We start from the raw sequence: 19,189 nt of genomic DNA on the forward strand, positions 1-19,189 counted from the left end.
GAACAAGAAACAAACAACAACAAAAAAACTTTTTAAAAACAAAGCTTGACGCCGTAACCTTTTTATCAGCCTTTGCGTATGGTATGAGCCTTGTACTGTAGTAACAAAGGTCCTGGGTTCAAGCCATCCAGCAAAATACTTCGTTCATTGCGTAAAGATGTTCATTTCTGAACATTCTGAAGTTTCTTCAAAAACTGGAGAAAAAAAAGTCCTCGACATTGAATATAACTATAAGCTCAACTCGCTGATCAGATCAACTGCAGACGTGTATATGACAGTGATCTGCAAGACCAGGTTGGCTGCTTTTATCATCGTGTCATGGTAACTTTTTTGTTCTCCCTGTGTCGCGCGACCTGTACGAGAATTCTCTTCCCTCGTTGCCCCTACCGTAAAGCCACAGTCTCGACTGATTCTAAATATATATTATTGTCACTACGCAAGATCGATCCCCTTTTATTAACAAAAATAGCGTATCGATTCGCCCATCGCAGAACCGTGGCATTCTAAGCTACTTAAAATAAAACTAATTTGCTTCTAATGGCATGTAGCGCAATATCATTCATCAAGGTGTAGAACGTGTCACCATGACAACAGCGTATTAGCGATTCCCCCCCCCTCCCTTTCCGAAAAGGCTGGGAGGATAGTTAAAAATTGTTTCCTCTTTTTTTCCCTTTTGTTAGCCCTGTGTTTATTCTCAAAAAACACATCTCCTAACGTAACGCTTCTGTTTTAACTCCAACTTTGCGAGTCTTGGGATTCAAAAGTAATTTGTGGCTAAGGCTAACATTTGAATATAAATTCATCCTTTTTTTAGACAGTAAAGATAATGAGATAAACACCAGCCTCGTTTTAGTCGTAATGACGGAAGCGTCAATAATAATTATGGAGCCGTTAGGGGTTTAAAATATGAGTACAGCTTTATTGAAAATGTAAGTTCTGAGTTGACCTGCTGGGAAAGTGACTATTCATCATGAATGTAGAATGATTTTGCATCTATGTGGCCTGAATCAGCCAGGAAAACCAACGAATTAGCAGAGTTTAAGTCATTGATTAACATACATGATTAGATGGACACATAAAATGCGTAGGACTTACTTATCTTCTTTTTTGAAGTAACGTCTGTAATATAAAAGATATGACAAGCTAAGATAAGATACAATGGTAACGAAATCTTCTCTTCGTTAGGTCACAGTCGATTTCATTATCGCATTGCTCTTGAGGCGTCGCCATCGATGTGAAATGGTACGAATTACTTTTCATTTCTCTAACGTGTTATCTTGAGTTTCACCAGGACACAGTTGACCTTTTTGTTTCACCAGGACACAATTGACCTTTTTTTCACCAGGACACAGTTGACCTTTTTGTTTCACCAGGACACAGATGACCTTTTTTCACTAGGACACAGTTGACCTTTTTGTTTCAACAGGACACAGTTGACCTTTTTGTTTCACCAGGACACAGTTGACATTTTTGTTTCACCAGGACACAGATGACCTTTTTTTCACTAGGACACAGTTGACCTTTTTTTCACTAGGGCACAGTTGACCTTTTTGTTTCACCAGGACACAGTTGACATTTTTGTTTCACCAGGACACAGATGACCTTTTTTCACTAGGACACAGTTGACCTTTTTGTTTCACCAGGACACAGTTGACATTTTTGTTTCACCAGGACACAGTTGACCTTTTTGTTTCACCAGGACACAGTTGACCTTTTTGTTTCACCAGGACACAGTTGACCTTTTTGTTTCACCAGGACACAGTTGACCTTTTTGTTTCACCAGGACACAGTTGACCTTTTTGTTTCACCAGGACACAGTTGACCTTTGTTTCACCAGAACACAGTTGACCTTTTTGTTTCACCAGGACACAGTTGACCTTTTTGTTTCACCAGGACACAGTTGACCTTTCACCATCAAATAGTCATTGTTGATCTATTCTATCAGTTGTATACTTTCTCTACTCCCGTGTGCAATGTGCCTCTCTCCCAAACTTGGGACTACAGAGTAAAGGAAGGTATTTTATATATTCGCGTAAGTGCAGTGAGCCTAGCAATCATAGTTGGTGCTCAGAGGCGGAATTCGAAGGTGGCAGAGAGAAGCGGCCGCTCGAGGCCCCACCTCTATTATTATTATTATAGCTTTTATATAGCGCTACTTTCATGCTTATAGCATACTCAGAGCGCTTTTGGTGAAATCTCATTTGTGGACCGGTGGGGGGGGGGGAGGGGGTATCTAGGAGTTGGTTTTCCGTGCTGCCTTTAGGCGCTCAGTAAACACAACTCTGCCCGAGTCGGGTGTCGAACCTCGAGCCCCCTTCTAGGTGCACTTGGCCTCTCGACCACCACTTCTCTATACGGAGATTATCTTATCACCACGATCTCATCATTGTTGGCCATTGCCAAGAATTATGAAGTACCGTACCAATAGACGTCTAGACCAGGGGTCGGCAACCTTTTGAGTTGGAAGAGCCAAAAATTAAAATTTACAAAATTTTAAAGTTTTTAAAGAGCCACAACATTTACATTTTTTTTCTTATTAACAATAAATAGTACTCTCACAATATTTAATGAAAAAAAAACGAATATATTTATTCATATATAATTAGTGTTTTCACAACAAATTATATAATATACATATGGCATTATTAGATAATTATTTTTTTTATTTCGGTAGTAACTAAAGCAGTTCAACATTTACTTACAACACTAACTTGTACTTCATTAACAAACAATTGAGCAAACAAATTCATGGGGGAGGGGTGTTGTGACAGGCGAGTACAAGTGCCTCAGAGATAGAATCGGCGCCTAATTTTCGTTAAATGATTCAGAACTATTTTAAAAAATGTTTCCATAAAATAAATAATATTTGCGTATAGAACTTAAGAGCCGCAGCTTCACACCCAAAGAGCCGCATGTGGCTCGCGAGCCGCAGGTTGCCGACCCCGGGTCTAGACTGAAATAAAGCCTGGCTAGGTTTACTACTTCCAACAGTTGGCCTAAACAACGATTACATAATAGTGTTCAAGCCTTTCCAGTATCTGCGCCAATCACATTGTTAAACCCTGCAAATAACAATAGCCCTCATCCCGGCGTGATATTAAAGCCTCCTTTGAGGTGCTGCTGGAAGGTTAGAAAGGAAAATCCACCAAAAACCCCTGGCCCAAATGGGGTCTCTAAGCAAATAGAAATAATTTATAATTAGAAAACAATAGCCATCTTCCAGCTACGTCAAGGTTACACCCAATATCACCCCCCTCCCTTTACCAAACAATATGTATATTTCTCTGTTCAATGTCTCGCTTTCAAATAATTTCTTTGACGCCACGCCCAAGTCTCTGTCCGACACAACATGGCCATGTGCCGCCACCTAGAGTGTACATTCTATTACGTCCCCTTGACCTTAGAAAAAGGGGGAGAAAAACAAAAATCAATAAATCTATTTCTGCTCAGCTGGCTATTATGGACTATTGATTACACAGAGAAAAAAAAACTGCGCTTAACTGTAGGGCGAGCTAATGAACTGCGGTCTGTATTCTGTCTTTCAATGCATCCTTATTATTATCAGCTCATATGTAATACCTTCTTCGTTGGTCTTAATGAATGTGTAATATCGAACCTGTAACTTCCATCACGGTTTTGCCCAGAGAGCGCTACACCCTACAATTATGTTATCATCGGCTCAGCTGGTTCGGTTACATTGTAAGACTCACTAACAAAAGTTATTCTTCAAGGTTGCAGTGGAGTGAGCACGAGGACGGGGATGTCCAAAGAAAAACGTGAAAGAATGGGCCGGTCCATCTCTCTTGATATCCTGCTAAGAACAGCTACTTACCGGACCGGGATTTGGTTACGCAAACTCTCCTAGCACCTCTACGACGAAAGGGACAGATGATGAAGTCTATAACTATGTATAACGCATTGCAGAAATATTTTATGCTGACTAAATCTTATTTTATTGTTTCAAATTTTCTATTCAATTTAAAGACATGATTTGAACACGGATGAAACAACCCTCCTATTAGCTGACACTTTCTTCCAGGAAGAAACAAAAAAACAGACAATACCATTATACAACTTATAATAAAATCAAATCAAATATATATTTTTTTAAAATATATATGCCATCATTTCGGGTTGGGGGGGGGGGCTTGAACTCTTTTGCGTAATATTTAAGATTTAATGTAAAAATAATCAAGTGGGGGCCCGGGGGGATTTTCAAATTCTCCCACTCCTCCCCTTACCCTAGAAACGCCACTGCAAACCGGGTATGGACCTCGTGATTTTGACACCGTCGACTTCTTGTACGATTGTAGCCATTAGGCCAGCGGGCAGTGCATAAGTCAGCATATATCTATTGGTATTTGTATTACATGTATCTGATTTAGAAAACCTAAGATCTACTCTAGATCTAGAATCTAGACGCAATCCATGATAAAATTACGTACAAATATAAGCGAAACTTTAAGCAGCTTTAAATTTAATAAGCAACTCAGTTATCGGTACACTATGGCTGGCTACACCATGTTTTTTTTTTACTACAATTTATAGCCAAACTCAAATTTATTTCATTTATGCTTTAAAATGTTATAACAGTCAAAATAGTGTTTTTCCACATGTGACCATCGAGTTAATAATTCTTTTTTTTAGCGATATATATAAACAGTTAATTTTCTAGGAAAATCAGCGTCTATGCAGGTTGCAGGTTCCATAAGGTTCTGACTTGAATAGAAATATTGAAAAAATGGATAGTCTGCCAAAATAAGTCACATGTGAGCAGCAAGACGTGTACACGAGGAATGGTGCATATGTCTTTAAACGTAGAGAAAGTTGACATGGTGCATATGTGTGTAGAAGTAGAGAACGTTGACATGGTGCATATGTGTGTAGAAGTAGAGAAAGTTGACATGGTGCATATGTGTGTAGACGTAGAGAAACATGACATGGTGCATATGTGTGTAGACGTAGAGAAAGTTGACATGGTGCATATGTGTGTAGAAGTAGAGAAAGTTGACATGGTGCATATGTGTGTAGAAGTAGAGAAAGTTGACATGGTGCATATGTGTGTAGAAGTAGAGAAAGTTGACATGGTGCATATGTGTGTAGACGTAGAGAAAGTTGACATGGTGCATATGTGAGTAGACGTAGAGAAAGTTGACATGGTGCATATGTGTGTAGACGTAGAGAAAGTTGACATGGTGCATATGTGTGTAGACGTAGAGAAACATGACATGGTGCATATGTGTGTAGACGTAGAGAAAGTTGACATGGTGCATATGTGTGTAGACGTAGAGAAAGTTGACATGGTGCATATGTGTGTAGAAGTAGAGAAAGTTGACAAAGTGCATATGTGTGTAGACGTAGAGAACGTTGACATGGTGTATACGTGTGTAGACGTAGAGAAAGTTGACATGGTGCATATGTGTGTAGACGTAGAGAAAGTTGACATGGTGCATATGTGTGTAGAAGTAGAGAAAGTTCACATGGTGCATATGTGTGTAGACGTAGAGAAAGTTGACAAGGTGCATATGTGTGTAGAAGTAGAGAAAGTTGACATGGTGCATATGTGTGTAGACGTAGAGAACGTTGACATGGTGTATACGTGTGTTGACGTAGATAAAGTTGACATGGTGCATACGTGTGTTGACGTAGAGAAAGTTGACATGGTGCATACGTGTGTTGACGTAGAAAAAGTTGACATTGTGCATATGTGTGTAGACGTAGAGAATGTTGACATGGTGTATACGTGTGTTGACGTAGAGAAAGTTGACATGGCGCATATGTGTTTAGAAGTAGAGAAAGTTGACATGGTGCATATGTGTGTAGAAGTAGAGAACGTTGACATGGTGCATATGTGTGTAGACGTAGAGAACGTTGACATGGTGCATATGTGTGTAGACGTAGAGAAAGTTGAAATGGTGCATATGTGTGTAGACGTAGAGAAAGTTGACATGGTGCATATGTGTGTAGACGTAGAGAAAGTTGACATGGTGCATATGTGTGTAGAAGTAGAGAAAGTTGACATGGTGCATATGTGTGTAGACGCAGAGAAAGTTGACATGGTGCATATGTGTGTAGACGTAGAGAAAGTTGACATGGTGCATATGTGTTTAGACGTAGAGAAAGTTGACATGGTGCATATGTGTATAGACGTAGAGAAAGTTGACATGGTTCATATGTGTTTAGACGCAGAGAAAGTTGACATGGTGCATATGTGTGTAGACGTAGAGAAAGTTGACATGGTGCATATGTGTGTAGACGCAGAGAAAGTTGACATGGTGCATATGTGTGTAGACGTAGAGAAAGTTGACATGGTGCATACGTGTGTTGACGTAGAGAAAGTTGACATGGTGCATATGTGTGTAGACGTAGAGAAAGTTGACATGGTGCATATGTGTGTAGACGTAGAGAAAGTTGACATGGTGCATATGTGTGTAGACGTAGAGAACGTTGACATGGTGCATATGTGTGTAGACGTAGAGAAAAATGACATGGTGCATATGTGTGTAGACGTAGAGAAAGTTAACATTGTGTATATGTGTTTAGACGTAGAGAAAGTTGACACGGTGCATATGTGTGTAGACGTAGAGAAAGTTGACATGGTGCATATGTGTTTAGACGCAGAGAAAGTTGACATGGTGCATACGTGTGTAGAAGTAGAGAAAGTTGACATGGTGCATATTTGTGTAGACGCAGAGAAAGTTGACATGGTGCATATGTATGTAGACGTAGAGAACCTTGACATGGTGTATACGTGTGTAGACGTAGAGAAACATGACATGGTGCATATGTGTGTAGACGTAGAGAAAGTTGACATGGTGCATATGTGTGTAGAAGTAGAGAAAGTTGACATGGTGCATATGTGTGTAGAAGTAGAGAAAGTTGACATGGTGCATATGTGTGTAGAAGTAGAGAAAGTTGACATGGTGCATATGTGTGTAGACGTAGAGAAAGTTGACATGGTGCATATGTGAGTAGACGTAGAGAAAGTTGACATGGTGCATATGTGTGTAGACGTAGAGAAAGTTGACATGGTGCATATGTGTGTAGACGTAGAGAAACATGACATGGTGCATATGTGTGTAGACGTAGAGAAAGTTGACATGGTGCATATGTGTGTAGACGTAGAGAAAGTTGACATGGTGCATATGTGTGTAGAAGTAGAGAAAGTTGACAAAGTGCATATGTGTGTAGACGTAGAGAACGTTGACATGGTGTATACGTGTGTAGACGTAGAGAAAGTTGACATGGTGCATATGTGTGTAGACGTAGAGAAAGTTGACATGGTGCATATGTGTGTAGAAGTAGAGAAAGTTCACATGGTGCATATGTGTGTAGACGTAGAGAAAGTTGACAAGGTGCATATGTGTGTAGAAGTAGAGAAAGTTGACATGGTGCATATGTGTGTAGACGTAGAGAACGTTGACATGGTGTATACGTGTGTTGACGTAGATAAAGTTGACATGGTGCATACGTGTGTTGACGTAGAGAAAGTTGACATGGTGCATATGTGTGTAGACGTAGAGAAAGTTGACATGGTGCATATGTGTGTAGACGTAGAGAACGTTGACATGGTGCATATGTGTGTAGACGTAGAGAAAAATGACATGGTGCATATGTGTGTAGACGTAGAGAAAGTTAACATTGTGTATATGTGTTTAGACGTAGAGAAAGTTGACACGGTGCATATGTGTGTAGACGTAGAGAAAGTTGACATGGTGCATATGTGTTTAGACGCAGAGAAAGTTGACATGGTGCATACGTGTGTAGAAGTAGAGAAAGTTGACATGGTGCATATTTGTGTAGACGCAGAGAAAGTTGACATGGTGCATATGTATGTAGACGTAGAGAACCTTGACATGGTGTATACGTGTGTAGACGTAGAGAAACATGACATGGTGCATATGTGTGTAGACGTAGAGAAAGTTGACATGGTGCATATGTGTGTAGAAGTAGAGAAAGTTGACATGGTGCATATGTGTGTAGAAGTAGAGAAAGTTGACATGGTGCATATGTGTGTAGAAGTAGAGAAAGTTGACATGGTGCATATGTGTGTAGACGTAGAGAAAGTTGACATGGTGCATATGTGAGTAGACGTAGAGAAAGTTGACATGGTGCATATGTGTGTAGACGTAGAGAAAGTTGACATGGTGCATATGTGTGTAGACGTAGAGAAACATGACATGGTGCATATGTGTGTAGACGTAGAGAAAGTTGACATGGTGCATATGTGTGTAGACGTAGAGAAAGTTGACATGGTGCATATGTGTGTAGAAGTAGAGAAAGTTGACAAAGTGCATATGTGTGTAGACGTAGAGAACGTTGACATGGTGTATACGTGTGTAGACGTAGAGAAAGTTGACATGGTGCATATGTGTGTAGACGTAGAGAAAGTTGACATGGTGCATATGTGTGTAGAAGTAGAGAAAGTTCACATGGTGCATATGTGTGTAGACGTAGAGAAAGTTGACAAGGTGCATATGTGTGTAGAAGTAGAGAAAGTTGACATGGTGCATATGTGTGTAGACGTAGAGAACGTTGACATGGTGTATACGTGTGTTGACGTAGATAAAGTTGACATGGTGCATACGTGTGTTGACGTAGAGAAAGTTGACATGGTGCATACGTGTGTTGACGTAGAAAAAGTTGACATTGTGCATATGTGTGTAGACGTAGAGAATGTTGACATGGTGTATACGTGTGTTGACGTAGAGAAAGTTGACATGGCGCATATGTGTTTAGAAGTAGAGAAAGTTGACATGGTGCATATGTGTGTAGAAGTAGAGAACGTTGACATGGTGCATATGTGTGTAGACGTAGAGAACGTTGACATGGTGCATATGTGTGTAGACGTAGAGAAAGTTGAAATGGTGCATATGTGTGTAGACGTAGAGAAAGTTGACATGGTGCATATGTGTGTAGACGTAGAGAAAGTTGACATGGTGCATATGTGTGTAGAAGTAGAGAAAGTTGACATGGTGCATATGTGTGTAGACGCAGAGAAAGTTGACATGGTGCATATGTGTGTAGACGTAGAGAAAGTTGACATGGTGCATATGTGTTTAGACGTAGAGAAAGTTGACATGGTGCATATGTGTATAGACGTAGAGAAAGTTGACATGGTTCATATGTGTTTAGACGCAGAGAAAGTTGACATGGTGCATATGTGTGTAGACGTAGAGAAAGTTGACATGGTGCATATGTGTGTAGACGCAGAGAAAGTTGACATGGTGCATATGTGTGTAGACGTAGAGAAAGTTGACATGGTGCATACGTGTGTTGACGTAGAGAAAGTTGACATGGTGCATATGTGTGTAGACGTAGAGAAAGTTGACATGGTGCATATGTGTGTAGACGTAGAGAAAGTTGACATGGTGCATATGTGTGTAGACGTAGAGAACGTTGACATGGTGCATATGTGTGTAGACGTAGAGAAAAATGACATGGTGCATATGTGTGTAGACGTAGAGAAAGTTAACATTGTGTATATGTGTTTAGACGTAGAGAAAGTTGACACGGTGCATATGTGTGTAGACGTAGAGAAAGTTGACATGGTGCATATGTGTTTAGACGCAGAGAAAGTTGACATGGTGCATACGTGTGTAGAAGTAGAGAAAGTTGACATGGTGCATATTTGTGTAGACGCAGAGAAAGTTGACATGGTGCATATGTATGTAGACGTAGAGAACCTTGACATGGTGTATACGTGTGTAGACGTAGAGAAAGTTGACATGGTGCAGACGTGTGTAGACTTAGAGAAAGTTGACATGGTGCATATGTGTGTAGAAGTAGAGAAAGTTGACATGGTGCATATGTTTGTAGACGCAGAGAAAGTTGACATGGTGCATATGTGTGTAGACGTAGAGAACGTTGACATGGTGTATACGTGTGTTGACGTAGAGAAAGTTGACATGGTGCATACGTGTGTTGACGTAGAGAAAGTTGACATGGTGCATACGTGTGTTGACGTAGAGAAAGTTGACATGGTGCATATGTGTAGACGTAGAGAACGTTGACATGGTGTATACGTGTGAAGACGTAGAGAAAGTTGACATGGTGCATATGTGTGTAGAAGTAGAGAACGTTGACATGGTGCATATGTGTGTAGACGTAGAGAACGATAAAATGGTGCATATGTGTGTAGACGTAGAGAAAGTTGACATGGTGCATATGTGTGTAGACGTAGAGAAAGTTGACATGGTGCATATGTGTGTAGAAGTAGAGAACGTTGACATGGTGCATATGTGTGTAGACGTAGAGAAAGTTGAAATGGTGCATATGTGTGTAGACGTAGAGAACGTTGACATGGTGCATATGTGTGTAGACGTAGAGAAAGTTGAAATGGTGCATATGTGTGTAGACGTAGAGAAAGTTGAAATGGTGCATATGTGTGTAGACGTAGAGAAAGTTGACATGGTGCATATGTGTATATTTGTATTTAAAGTGACTGTCGTGGGTTCGATCTCAATACTGGGCATTTTTTCTCTCAATATTCGAATGTCAAATTAAATGATTTTTTGGCGGAAGGATCTGTCTAACACAAAATAGGGATTGATTTAAATTCTAATATTTGTGTAGCTTCCATATAGTACTTCCTTTTGATACACTTTGGTGATGATGTTGATTGTCTTCTAATTTACGTTTTCTTCAAATGTTTGCTAAGCCCTTACTTTACATCTGATACAAAACGAACATCATAGTCAATTCTAATAATTACAAGTCATATTACATAATCTTTTTTCTAAAGCGGAGTTGGTGCCGTTTGGGAACTACTGTTGACACTTTCACAAATTCACGCCATCTCATTCCTATGATGTTTGCAATGATATTACAATGTATTACAGATATTTACTCTCTGCTGTCATCATCTCTTATGTAGTCTCACATACTGGTTCCATGCTTAGTTTTTAAACTTATCGAAGCTGTCCAATCATATTATACGCCCACGCCATCTGAGCTTTTTACGATTTTAATAAACAGGAACGACATGATCGTTGGATCTAATAAAATCTAATTGTAGGCTAAAATTGGCTTATACCTAATATCATTCGCTTTCCATTACATTCTGGCCCAACGTTATATCTGTACAAATAGGTAATATAAAAAAACAAGGGAGGGAACGCTCTAACAAGACTTTATCTAATGGGTTATGGATTATTGTTCTTTCTTGATTTTGATAAAAGGAGAAAAGAGAGTGCAGTAGTAGAACCAAGAGAGGATGAAGTTGGGAGGTCATATTGATAAAGCAATCAGAAATTCTTTTCAGATCAATCAATAATTATTATGTTTATGAAATAAGTATATTATACAAGTACTGTATTTATAACTTTAGTTACTGGCCTTCAATTCATTAACAATGTCTGATTAATACATAAGTACATCAAGTTTCTGTGCAATGGTTTCTATTACATTTGAAATATGTTACAGACCGAAACATACCAATGATATACTAACATCAATAATAAAAAATATAATCACAAACGAGGCAGGGGGCTCTGTTCTGCATTTTCCAGCGTGAGGCTGACGAAGCTTTGATCCATTGGAACCCGCAATATTTGGTTGAAATGGTGAACGGTTCTATTAAGAAATATAAATAGTATAGCGTAGAAACATACAAGTACAAAAGAGGTTTAGGACACAACGCCGTCATCAGCTACATAAACGAAAACAAAAAAAGTACACAAACAAACTACCTTTGTTTTTACATTGTCCCAACAAAGTTTCCCATTTGGATGCCTTTGGTATGTTTCAATAAATTACACACAAAAAGTACGGATACACAAATACCTTCACACACCTAGATAAACACATACGCACACGCAGATAAACACAAGCAAAGAAAAAATTTACTTATGTGCTCGTTCGTACACATATATGCAGCAATGTTTACCCACTATTTCATGTATTTCAACAGTCGCTCTATCTAAATCCATTTTATACCGATTCCTTGAGTTTTGACATTATTTCTCGATAGCCTTAGCGCCACAGACACTATCAATCTCTCTTTTTTTTTTAAGCGATCCATTAATTGTATCAAACTTCAAGCAAGGAACAAGCAAAAATAGAACTACAAACAGCCATCCACCAAAGTTAAACCCAGTGTTGTATCTGATAAAGCGTTTCCCTTCTTTCCCTAACACAGTGGTTCTCATACTATTTTTTATAGTGATGCTCCCAGAACTTCACATTTAAGTTCTCCCTTTCCCTTTTTAGTCGCCTAGGGCTACTCGGTGTCTGAGACGGTGCAGAAATTTTTTTTTTTTTACACCCTGAGCTTTGGAAACGTACTTTAATAGAGTCTACCACTACTTACCATTTCTACTAGTATGGAAAGCATATTAATATGCTTCTGTGTGGGCGACATCGTTCTGACCATAAACAATGCCCAGGCTTTTATCTCACTTTCAAATATATATATATATATATATATATATATAGAGAGAGAGAGAGAGAGATCTTTATATATGTATATATAACATATAAAGCTGGAAGTAAGGCGTATGTATGTATGTATGTATGTCTCGAATGAAAATCAAAACCTTTAAGTACAACTTGATAAAAATTGGCCCTAAAAATAGACAAATAGTTCTAAATATACATATAATGAGAGATATACTGAAGCTGATATACATTTGTGTTAGTATAATATGTACGTTTATAATGGGCTTCATTGTCGCAGATGATCATTGGGCTTAGTAAAGCGAGTGTGGGGTTCGCCAAAAAAAAACATCAAAAAAGCAATGTGATGCTGGATGAATTTGAGAATGCGAGGGCTATCTAGAAGAACTATGAAAATTTCGTTAAAAGAACTTCTTGAATACATCTTGTAATGACGTCTCTCGCGAAAACAACTTGTAAGGTCACGTGAAGTCGAAGATGAAACGACGTCACTTAATAGTATAATTTTTTAAAAGAAACATTTTTAAGTACAATGCAAATAAAAGAGAAGGTACTTGTGCACTTTAGTAAAGAAAAACACTTCCCTATGAGCTCCACAATTTGAGAACCGCTGGCCCTAATCTATTTCCTTCCTTGCCCTAACTTTTTAAATATTTTTTTTTTCGATACTATTTCCTTGCGGCTATATGAAAACAAATTTGACTTTCTCATAATGACCTTAGGGTAATTCCTTCCATCTCTCCCCCCCCTCCTCCCTTATTTTCCATCTTTAGTCCACCCGCCGTCTGAGTCCTCCCGTTATGGAGACGCTAACAAGGTGACGGCATGCCAAGAAGTTATTTGGCGAGTTAGTAAACAACTGCAAGACAATCCCTGGAATGAAAGCGTTTCGGCCGTTAGCTCGCCCAGTGAATGAGGAAACCCTAGTCTGCTTTAGCTCGGCGTGCGTGATGTGGCGTGACGTCAGGAGCTATTACTCTGACTGGAGACTATTACGGTAAATTGTTCAAATTACCTGTAATGCCAAGGAGAGCGGATTAGCACATTTTAAGATTGTGATCGAATGTGTGGCTTGCAGCGTGAGATAGGGGAAACAACTGAGTTGAACTTTAAGTCAACGTATCAATTATATGATTACATTCAAAAACACTAGTATCAAGATGGCTTCTTGGTCGAGTGATATGCGTTCTATACTGTCAGCTCGATGATCCCGTGTTCAAACCTTGCCCGCTGCCATCCTCCTTGTTATTACTACTAACTGCGGGAGGTTAAAACTAGAATATAATCATTAATTCTCTAGGAATATGCGAAACATGTAAAACATTTTTAGAAATCACCAGATGGTCGTCAGGGATCGCAAAGACCTTCCTTCAGGGAAGAGTACCAGGAAAAAAAAAAGAAGAGGCAGACAGAGAAAGCGATGGAAAGACAACATAAAGGAATGGACGGGCCTGTCATCTAATGAAACTGAAAGAGATTATATCCAAGGCCAAAGACAGGAATAGAGAAAGATCGTCAACAGATCTTGTATGGTACCCCAACTGTTTCACCGGTTATTGGAAAAGTTTTATAGCGATAGAATCGTAAAGCAGCTTAATCAAATCCTTATCTGTTGTAATAAAAATACATATAAAAATCCTTTGAAATAATTTAAATATACTATTGGAATATTCTAATTATCCTGGAAAAAAAACTCGTTTTACTCTAGTACATTCATAGGCTTTGAATCTCGGTGAAGACTGGGATTTTGAATTTCGGGATTTTTCGGCCGCCCCTGACAACAACAACTCTAAAGGCAACCCGACTTTAGTTTGGAAAAGTAAAAAGGCGGTTAGTTGTTGTGCTGGCCACATGACGCCCTGCTCGTTAACTGTTGGCCATAGAAACAGATCAGCATAACATCATCAGCCCCACAGATCGCAAGGTCTGTAAAGGGAAACTTTACTTTATTTACAAGTACCTTACACTTACCTAATATTAGAAGAAGGCAAAAGAACTACAATTAATTCAAGTGTCACATCAAATTATATGTGAAATAATTAAATGGAAATGACCAATTGGTTAATTGAGATGGACTAATTTGGAGAACATGCGGGGAGGGGGGTTGGGTAAAAGACTAATTTAAAAAAATAACTGCGATAGGAAGTCTTTCTAAAAATACTAATAAGAATTTAAAAAAAAAACGTCAAGAATCTGTTATTTAACTTGCTAGTTGCGCTCACGACTGTTATTTTAAATTATCCACAATTGATTTTATTCAAAAAACACTAAAGCATTTGACGGCAGTCTTCCTCACAAACTTTAATGAAGTGACGCCTAACTTACCGTCCGCGGTCGAGATCTGACCCGCAACTCTATGCTATACGGCACTTCTAAATATATTCAGAGTGCAGGAAATTGGAATATCGAAGAAAAGAACATGGAAAACAAATTCAATTCCATTGGTTCGTAATACCCAAGTACATTGGTTCGTAATACCCAAGTACATTGGTTCGTAATACCCAAGTACTTTGGTTCGTAATACCCAAGTACATTGGTTCGTAATACCCAAGTACATTGGCTCGTAATACCAAAGTACATTGGTTCGTAATACCCAAGTACATTGGTTCGTAATACCCAAGTACACAAGTAATGCTCCCCCCCCAACCGAAATAAGATAAGAACTCCTTCTTTAATGATCTCTAATGTTTCAGTCTCTGTATTGTAATAATGCATATTTTTTCCAAAAGTAATTATATACTTGTAAATGTGTATGAAAATACTGGATAACTAAAGTATCCAACTTACATATAACAATAGCTCTAAATAAACATTAATGATCCTTTCATAATCAAAGTCTAATGGACTTAATTCGTATCATGCACGGGCCCTGTTCCCCATGAGACTGTACGTATAAACCCTGGGAGAGGCTAAAGAAACACAGTGACCTAAATTGTTTCGGACATGTTTCTGCACTTTCTTGTTTCCTTTTTTATGTAACTGCCCCCACCCCACCCCCAAACTCGTCTCTCCTTCTCTGGCCGTTACACAAAGAATGTGAAAAGAGTGGGGTATACGTGGGGCGGTTGTGGGATTCTATTGAAACTCGTATCCCATCATAAAGTGAAGGACTCGCTGGAAATGTCAAAGCATTAACTCTTGTATGCCAGAACGATGACCTATTGGGAGAAGCCTCTCGGCATGAAGATGTCAGGGAGTGGATCAATAGAGTCCTGTCATAAATAATAGCCACGTCACTCTCATCCTTCGGACATGTTGTTCTGTTTCTTTTTTTTTTTATGAGAGCAGTTACTGCTTCATACAAGTTATGTCAACTGACTTCTGAACCGAAGATCTGAAGTTTAAGTCCTGTTTTATTTTTCAGACGATTATTAAACTTAAATCTCTTTTTTTTTAGAACTAGTTAGAAAGTGGAGAAGAAAGATGCTGAGTAGATCATTGAAAAGGATGAAATATAGGCCTACTAGCTATTTATTTTTTTTATTTAAAAAAAAATCAGTTGGTCATCGCCTGGCCATTTCATACTCGAGTCAATTGTGGACCACAGAGAGAGCTGAAGATTTTTTTCTTCCATGGTGTTTAAACAGAAATATTGTCAGCGTATCTGAACATCTCGCTTGGAAACACTGTGAGGTTGTTATTCTTGTACTTTTAGTTTTGAACTAAATAGCTATGAACAACATTTTGTGAACTAAAAGCCTTTTCTTTTTAATCTGTATACCGCCTATTTCTTGCCTCAGAATGTTCAGAGCGCTCTGGTCTGATCGCATTTGTGGACCAGTTGGAGGAAGGGAGGAACTGTAGAAGGTTTCAGGGCTGCTTTTTGGCGCTCAGGAAATAGAGGTCTTCTTGGGATTGGAACTCAAGTCTCTTGGTTGGTAACAAAGTGTTTATATCCGTCAGCCTCACCCCCATACATCTTGACACTAACTTGTCTCTCAACCACACACCTCCGCATCTTGACACTAACCACATGCCTTTCAACCACACACCTCCGCATCTTGACACTAACCACATGTCTCTCAACCACACATCTCCGCATCTTGACACTAACCACATGTCTCTCAACCACACAGACTCACGTCTTGGCACAAATTACATGTCTCTCAACCACATACCTCCGCATCTTGACACTAGCCACTAACCCTAACCCTAACTATAAAAAAAGTAAATTTTGTAACATCCAACTAAAAATACTGTGCTTCATATCTTTAAAGAAATAAACTAATACAACATTATTATTACACAGAAACATGCAGACCGCTCTGCTGGGTAAGAGTCTGAGACAAGGTAAAACTGCTCGGTACTTGCTGCCACCACACAAACCTACGTATTTTAAGACTCCTTGAAGCTAATGACATTTTAACGAGATGCTGAATGCATATTATTATAAATATCTATCCCATCTTACATATGTGCCAGTTGATCAAGTCAAGGAGAAAGCCTTGCCAGAAATATCTGATCATTATCTGAACGGAAACCTGCTGATGTTGAATCTTAAAATGCAGTTTGCACTGACATTTCAAAATATCGGTTTCCGGAATAGTGGTTTCTTTAACGCGACTACTTCGACTTCATATTTCTGAAAATACTCTACATTACTGCATTGAATGTCCGCATTCATTGTTTCATATGTTTAGAAATTCAGACAATATTTTAGTAACGAATAGTTTACATTAAAATGGATTGCATCCTTTGTGTTGTTTTAATGGGCATTCTGTATTCATAATTCCGATTGAATTGAAAGGAAGTAGAACTAAACTTTTAACAAACAGTTAGTCTCCGCTGTCCTTCTATCCCTTCCTCTCCCTCTCTTCCTCTTCTCTCTCTCTCTCTTTCGCTTTCTCCCTCACTCATTTGTTCTTTTTAACTTTTTATTTCCCTCTTTCTCCTCTAGTCTCTCTCGCTCTCTCTCCCCTCCCTTTTTCTCGTTATTCATCTCCCTCCCTCTATCGACTCTCTCCTTCGTTCCCTCCTCTCTCTCTCTCACTCGCTATCTCTTTGACTCCCTTCCTTTCTGTCTCCCTCTCTCTCCTTCTCTCTCGCTCTTTACTCTGTCACTCTCTCTTATTAATTGTTTCTGCTTGACGGTAAGCGTAGAGAGTTTTATCAGAACGAAAGAGTAGATAATAAAAAAAAAAAGAAAGCGGGGAAGAGGAGTGAGGTGGCTGATCAATGTTCTCCCTGGTCCGCAATCAAGAAACTAACGCTCTGAGTGTACCAGACGACTGTGTCCTACAAGTGGGAATGTGGGCAGGTCTAGCAATATTGACTTTGTTGAACCCAGTGTTGTTTTGTTGGCAGACGATGCATTAGCAATCTCACACAGTAAATAATTTCTTGGGCTGCGTTCTTAGTTACCTACTAGAGAACTCACAGCAAATTGCATACTGTAACTACAAATGAGGTCTGTTTCAAAATCACTAAATTCATTTAGCAGGTAAATTTTTAGTAAGTAGTAAGTACGTCTGTAATCTTTCTCAGGAAGGTATTCCACCAATGACCACTGGTCACTATTAAATACCTTAAAACCTTAGTAATAAATTTTCAAAGCATTAGGAACAAAACAGCAGACTTAGAAATTTTATTAGAATGTGAAAAACCAGACATAATTGCAGGAACAGAAACTTGGCTACATCCTGAAATTTATTATGCAGAAATTTTCAATAGTAATTATGAAATTTTTAGAAAAGATAGGGCTGATAATCATGGATGAGTTCTTTTAGCAATAAAAAACACTCTTATAGCAGAAGAAATTACCTTACCTAACTAAAATATAGAATCAACATTTTGTAAAATTAATACCACCTCAACATCCCTAATAATAGGCAGCATTTACAGACCACCAAATTCTAGTTTAGAATACATGCAGGAACTATGTAATCAGATTACTACACTTAAAGAGACAAATAAAAATGAAGTTTTTTGGATTATGGGTGATTTCAACCTACCTGATATAAATTGGAAAACACTAACCATAGATAAACACCAAAACCTTAAGGACATAAATGAGCTTTTCATAGAAACTTTACAGAACCTAAGTTTAGATCAAATCGTTAAAAAGCCAACTAGATTAAACAACACATTAGATCTCTTCTTAACCAACAGACCTGGATTAGTAGTTGATTATGATATTATCCCTGGTCTATCAGACCATGAGATCATAAAAATACACAGTCAGATAAAAGCAGTAGCCAATACAAAACTTTCAACAAACATTCTTATCAGAAAAAACAACCAGTCGATGACCTCTGGAATTTCATTAAAAACCATCTTAAAAGCATTATAGAAAATCATATACCAACTAAATACACATTAAACAAAATAAATAAATGCTGGTTTAATAATAGAGTAAAGAAGCTTTGTAAACAGAAGGAAAACCTACATAGAAAATTTAAAGAAACTAAGGCAGAAAGAGTTTACAAAAAGTATATAAAAATTAAACACTTAACCCAAAAAGTAAGCAGACAGCTGCAGAGTGAATACATAAACAATGTAATATCTAAAGATAACAACAAAAACCTATGGTTATACATTAAGTCTAAGAAAATGGAAACAACAGGCATAGCGCCATTAAAAGATGAACATAACATAATACATAATGATAATGAAACTAAAGCAAACATCCTAAACAAATACGTTGCATCAGCATTCTCAGCCCCAGAAGACAAAGACATATTACTGAATTTGAACCAAGTAGACAACATAGAAGATATAGTAGTACAAGAAAATAGAATTCAAAAGCTATTAGCCAACACCAAACCAAATAAAACGTCTGGACCTGATGGTATTC

At 38.4% G+C, this 19,189-nt stretch overlaps 4 protein-coding genes across 6 annotated transcripts in view; 1 reads left to right on the top strand and 3 right to left on the bottom strand.

Moving 5' to 3' along the window:
* LOC106077515 (uncharacterized) overlaps positions 1-19,189 on the top strand; it is a 105,861-nt gene that overhangs the window by 27,923 nt on the left and 58,749 nt on the right. Inside the window, exon 1 of one of the 3 annotated variants that reach the window (XM_056008834.1) lies at positions 16,126-16,270. The exons of the other annotated variants lie outside the window; for them this stretch is intronic. The gene's annotated coding sequence lies outside the window, so the exon portion shown is untranslated. Of the gene's footprint in view, positions 1-16,125; positions 16,271-19,189 lie in introns of those variants that run through there. 3 annotated transcript variants of the gene reach the window in all.
* LOC129922434 (histidine-rich protein PFHRP-II-like) lies at positions 4,812-5,777 on the bottom strand. Its single transcript, XM_056008456.1, has one exon. The coding sequence runs from the start codon at positions 5,775-5,777 to the stop codon at positions 4,812-4,814; it is 966 nt and encodes a 321-aa protein (XP_055864431.1).
* On the bottom strand, positions 6,612-7,577 carry LOC129922435 (histidine-rich glycoprotein-like). The gene has a single exon (XM_056008457.1). The coding sequence runs from the start codon at positions 7,575-7,577 to the stop codon at positions 6,612-6,614; it is 966 nt and encodes a 321-aa protein (XP_055864432.1).
* Positions 7,728-8,729, bottom strand: LOC129922436 (histidine-rich protein PFHRP-II-like). The gene has a single exon (XM_056008460.1). It carries the CDS (start codon positions 8,727-8,729, stop codon positions 7,728-7,730), a length of 1,002 nt encoding a protein of 333 aa, XP_055864435.1.

The sequence above is a fragment of the Biomphalaria glabrata genome, chromosome 13 (genome assembly GCF_947242115.1).
Source record: "Biomphalaria glabrata chromosome 13, xgBioGlab47.1, whole genome shotgun sequence".
Lineage (NCBI taxonomy): Eukaryota > Metazoa > Mollusca > Gastropoda > Planorbidae > Biomphalaria > Biomphalaria glabrata.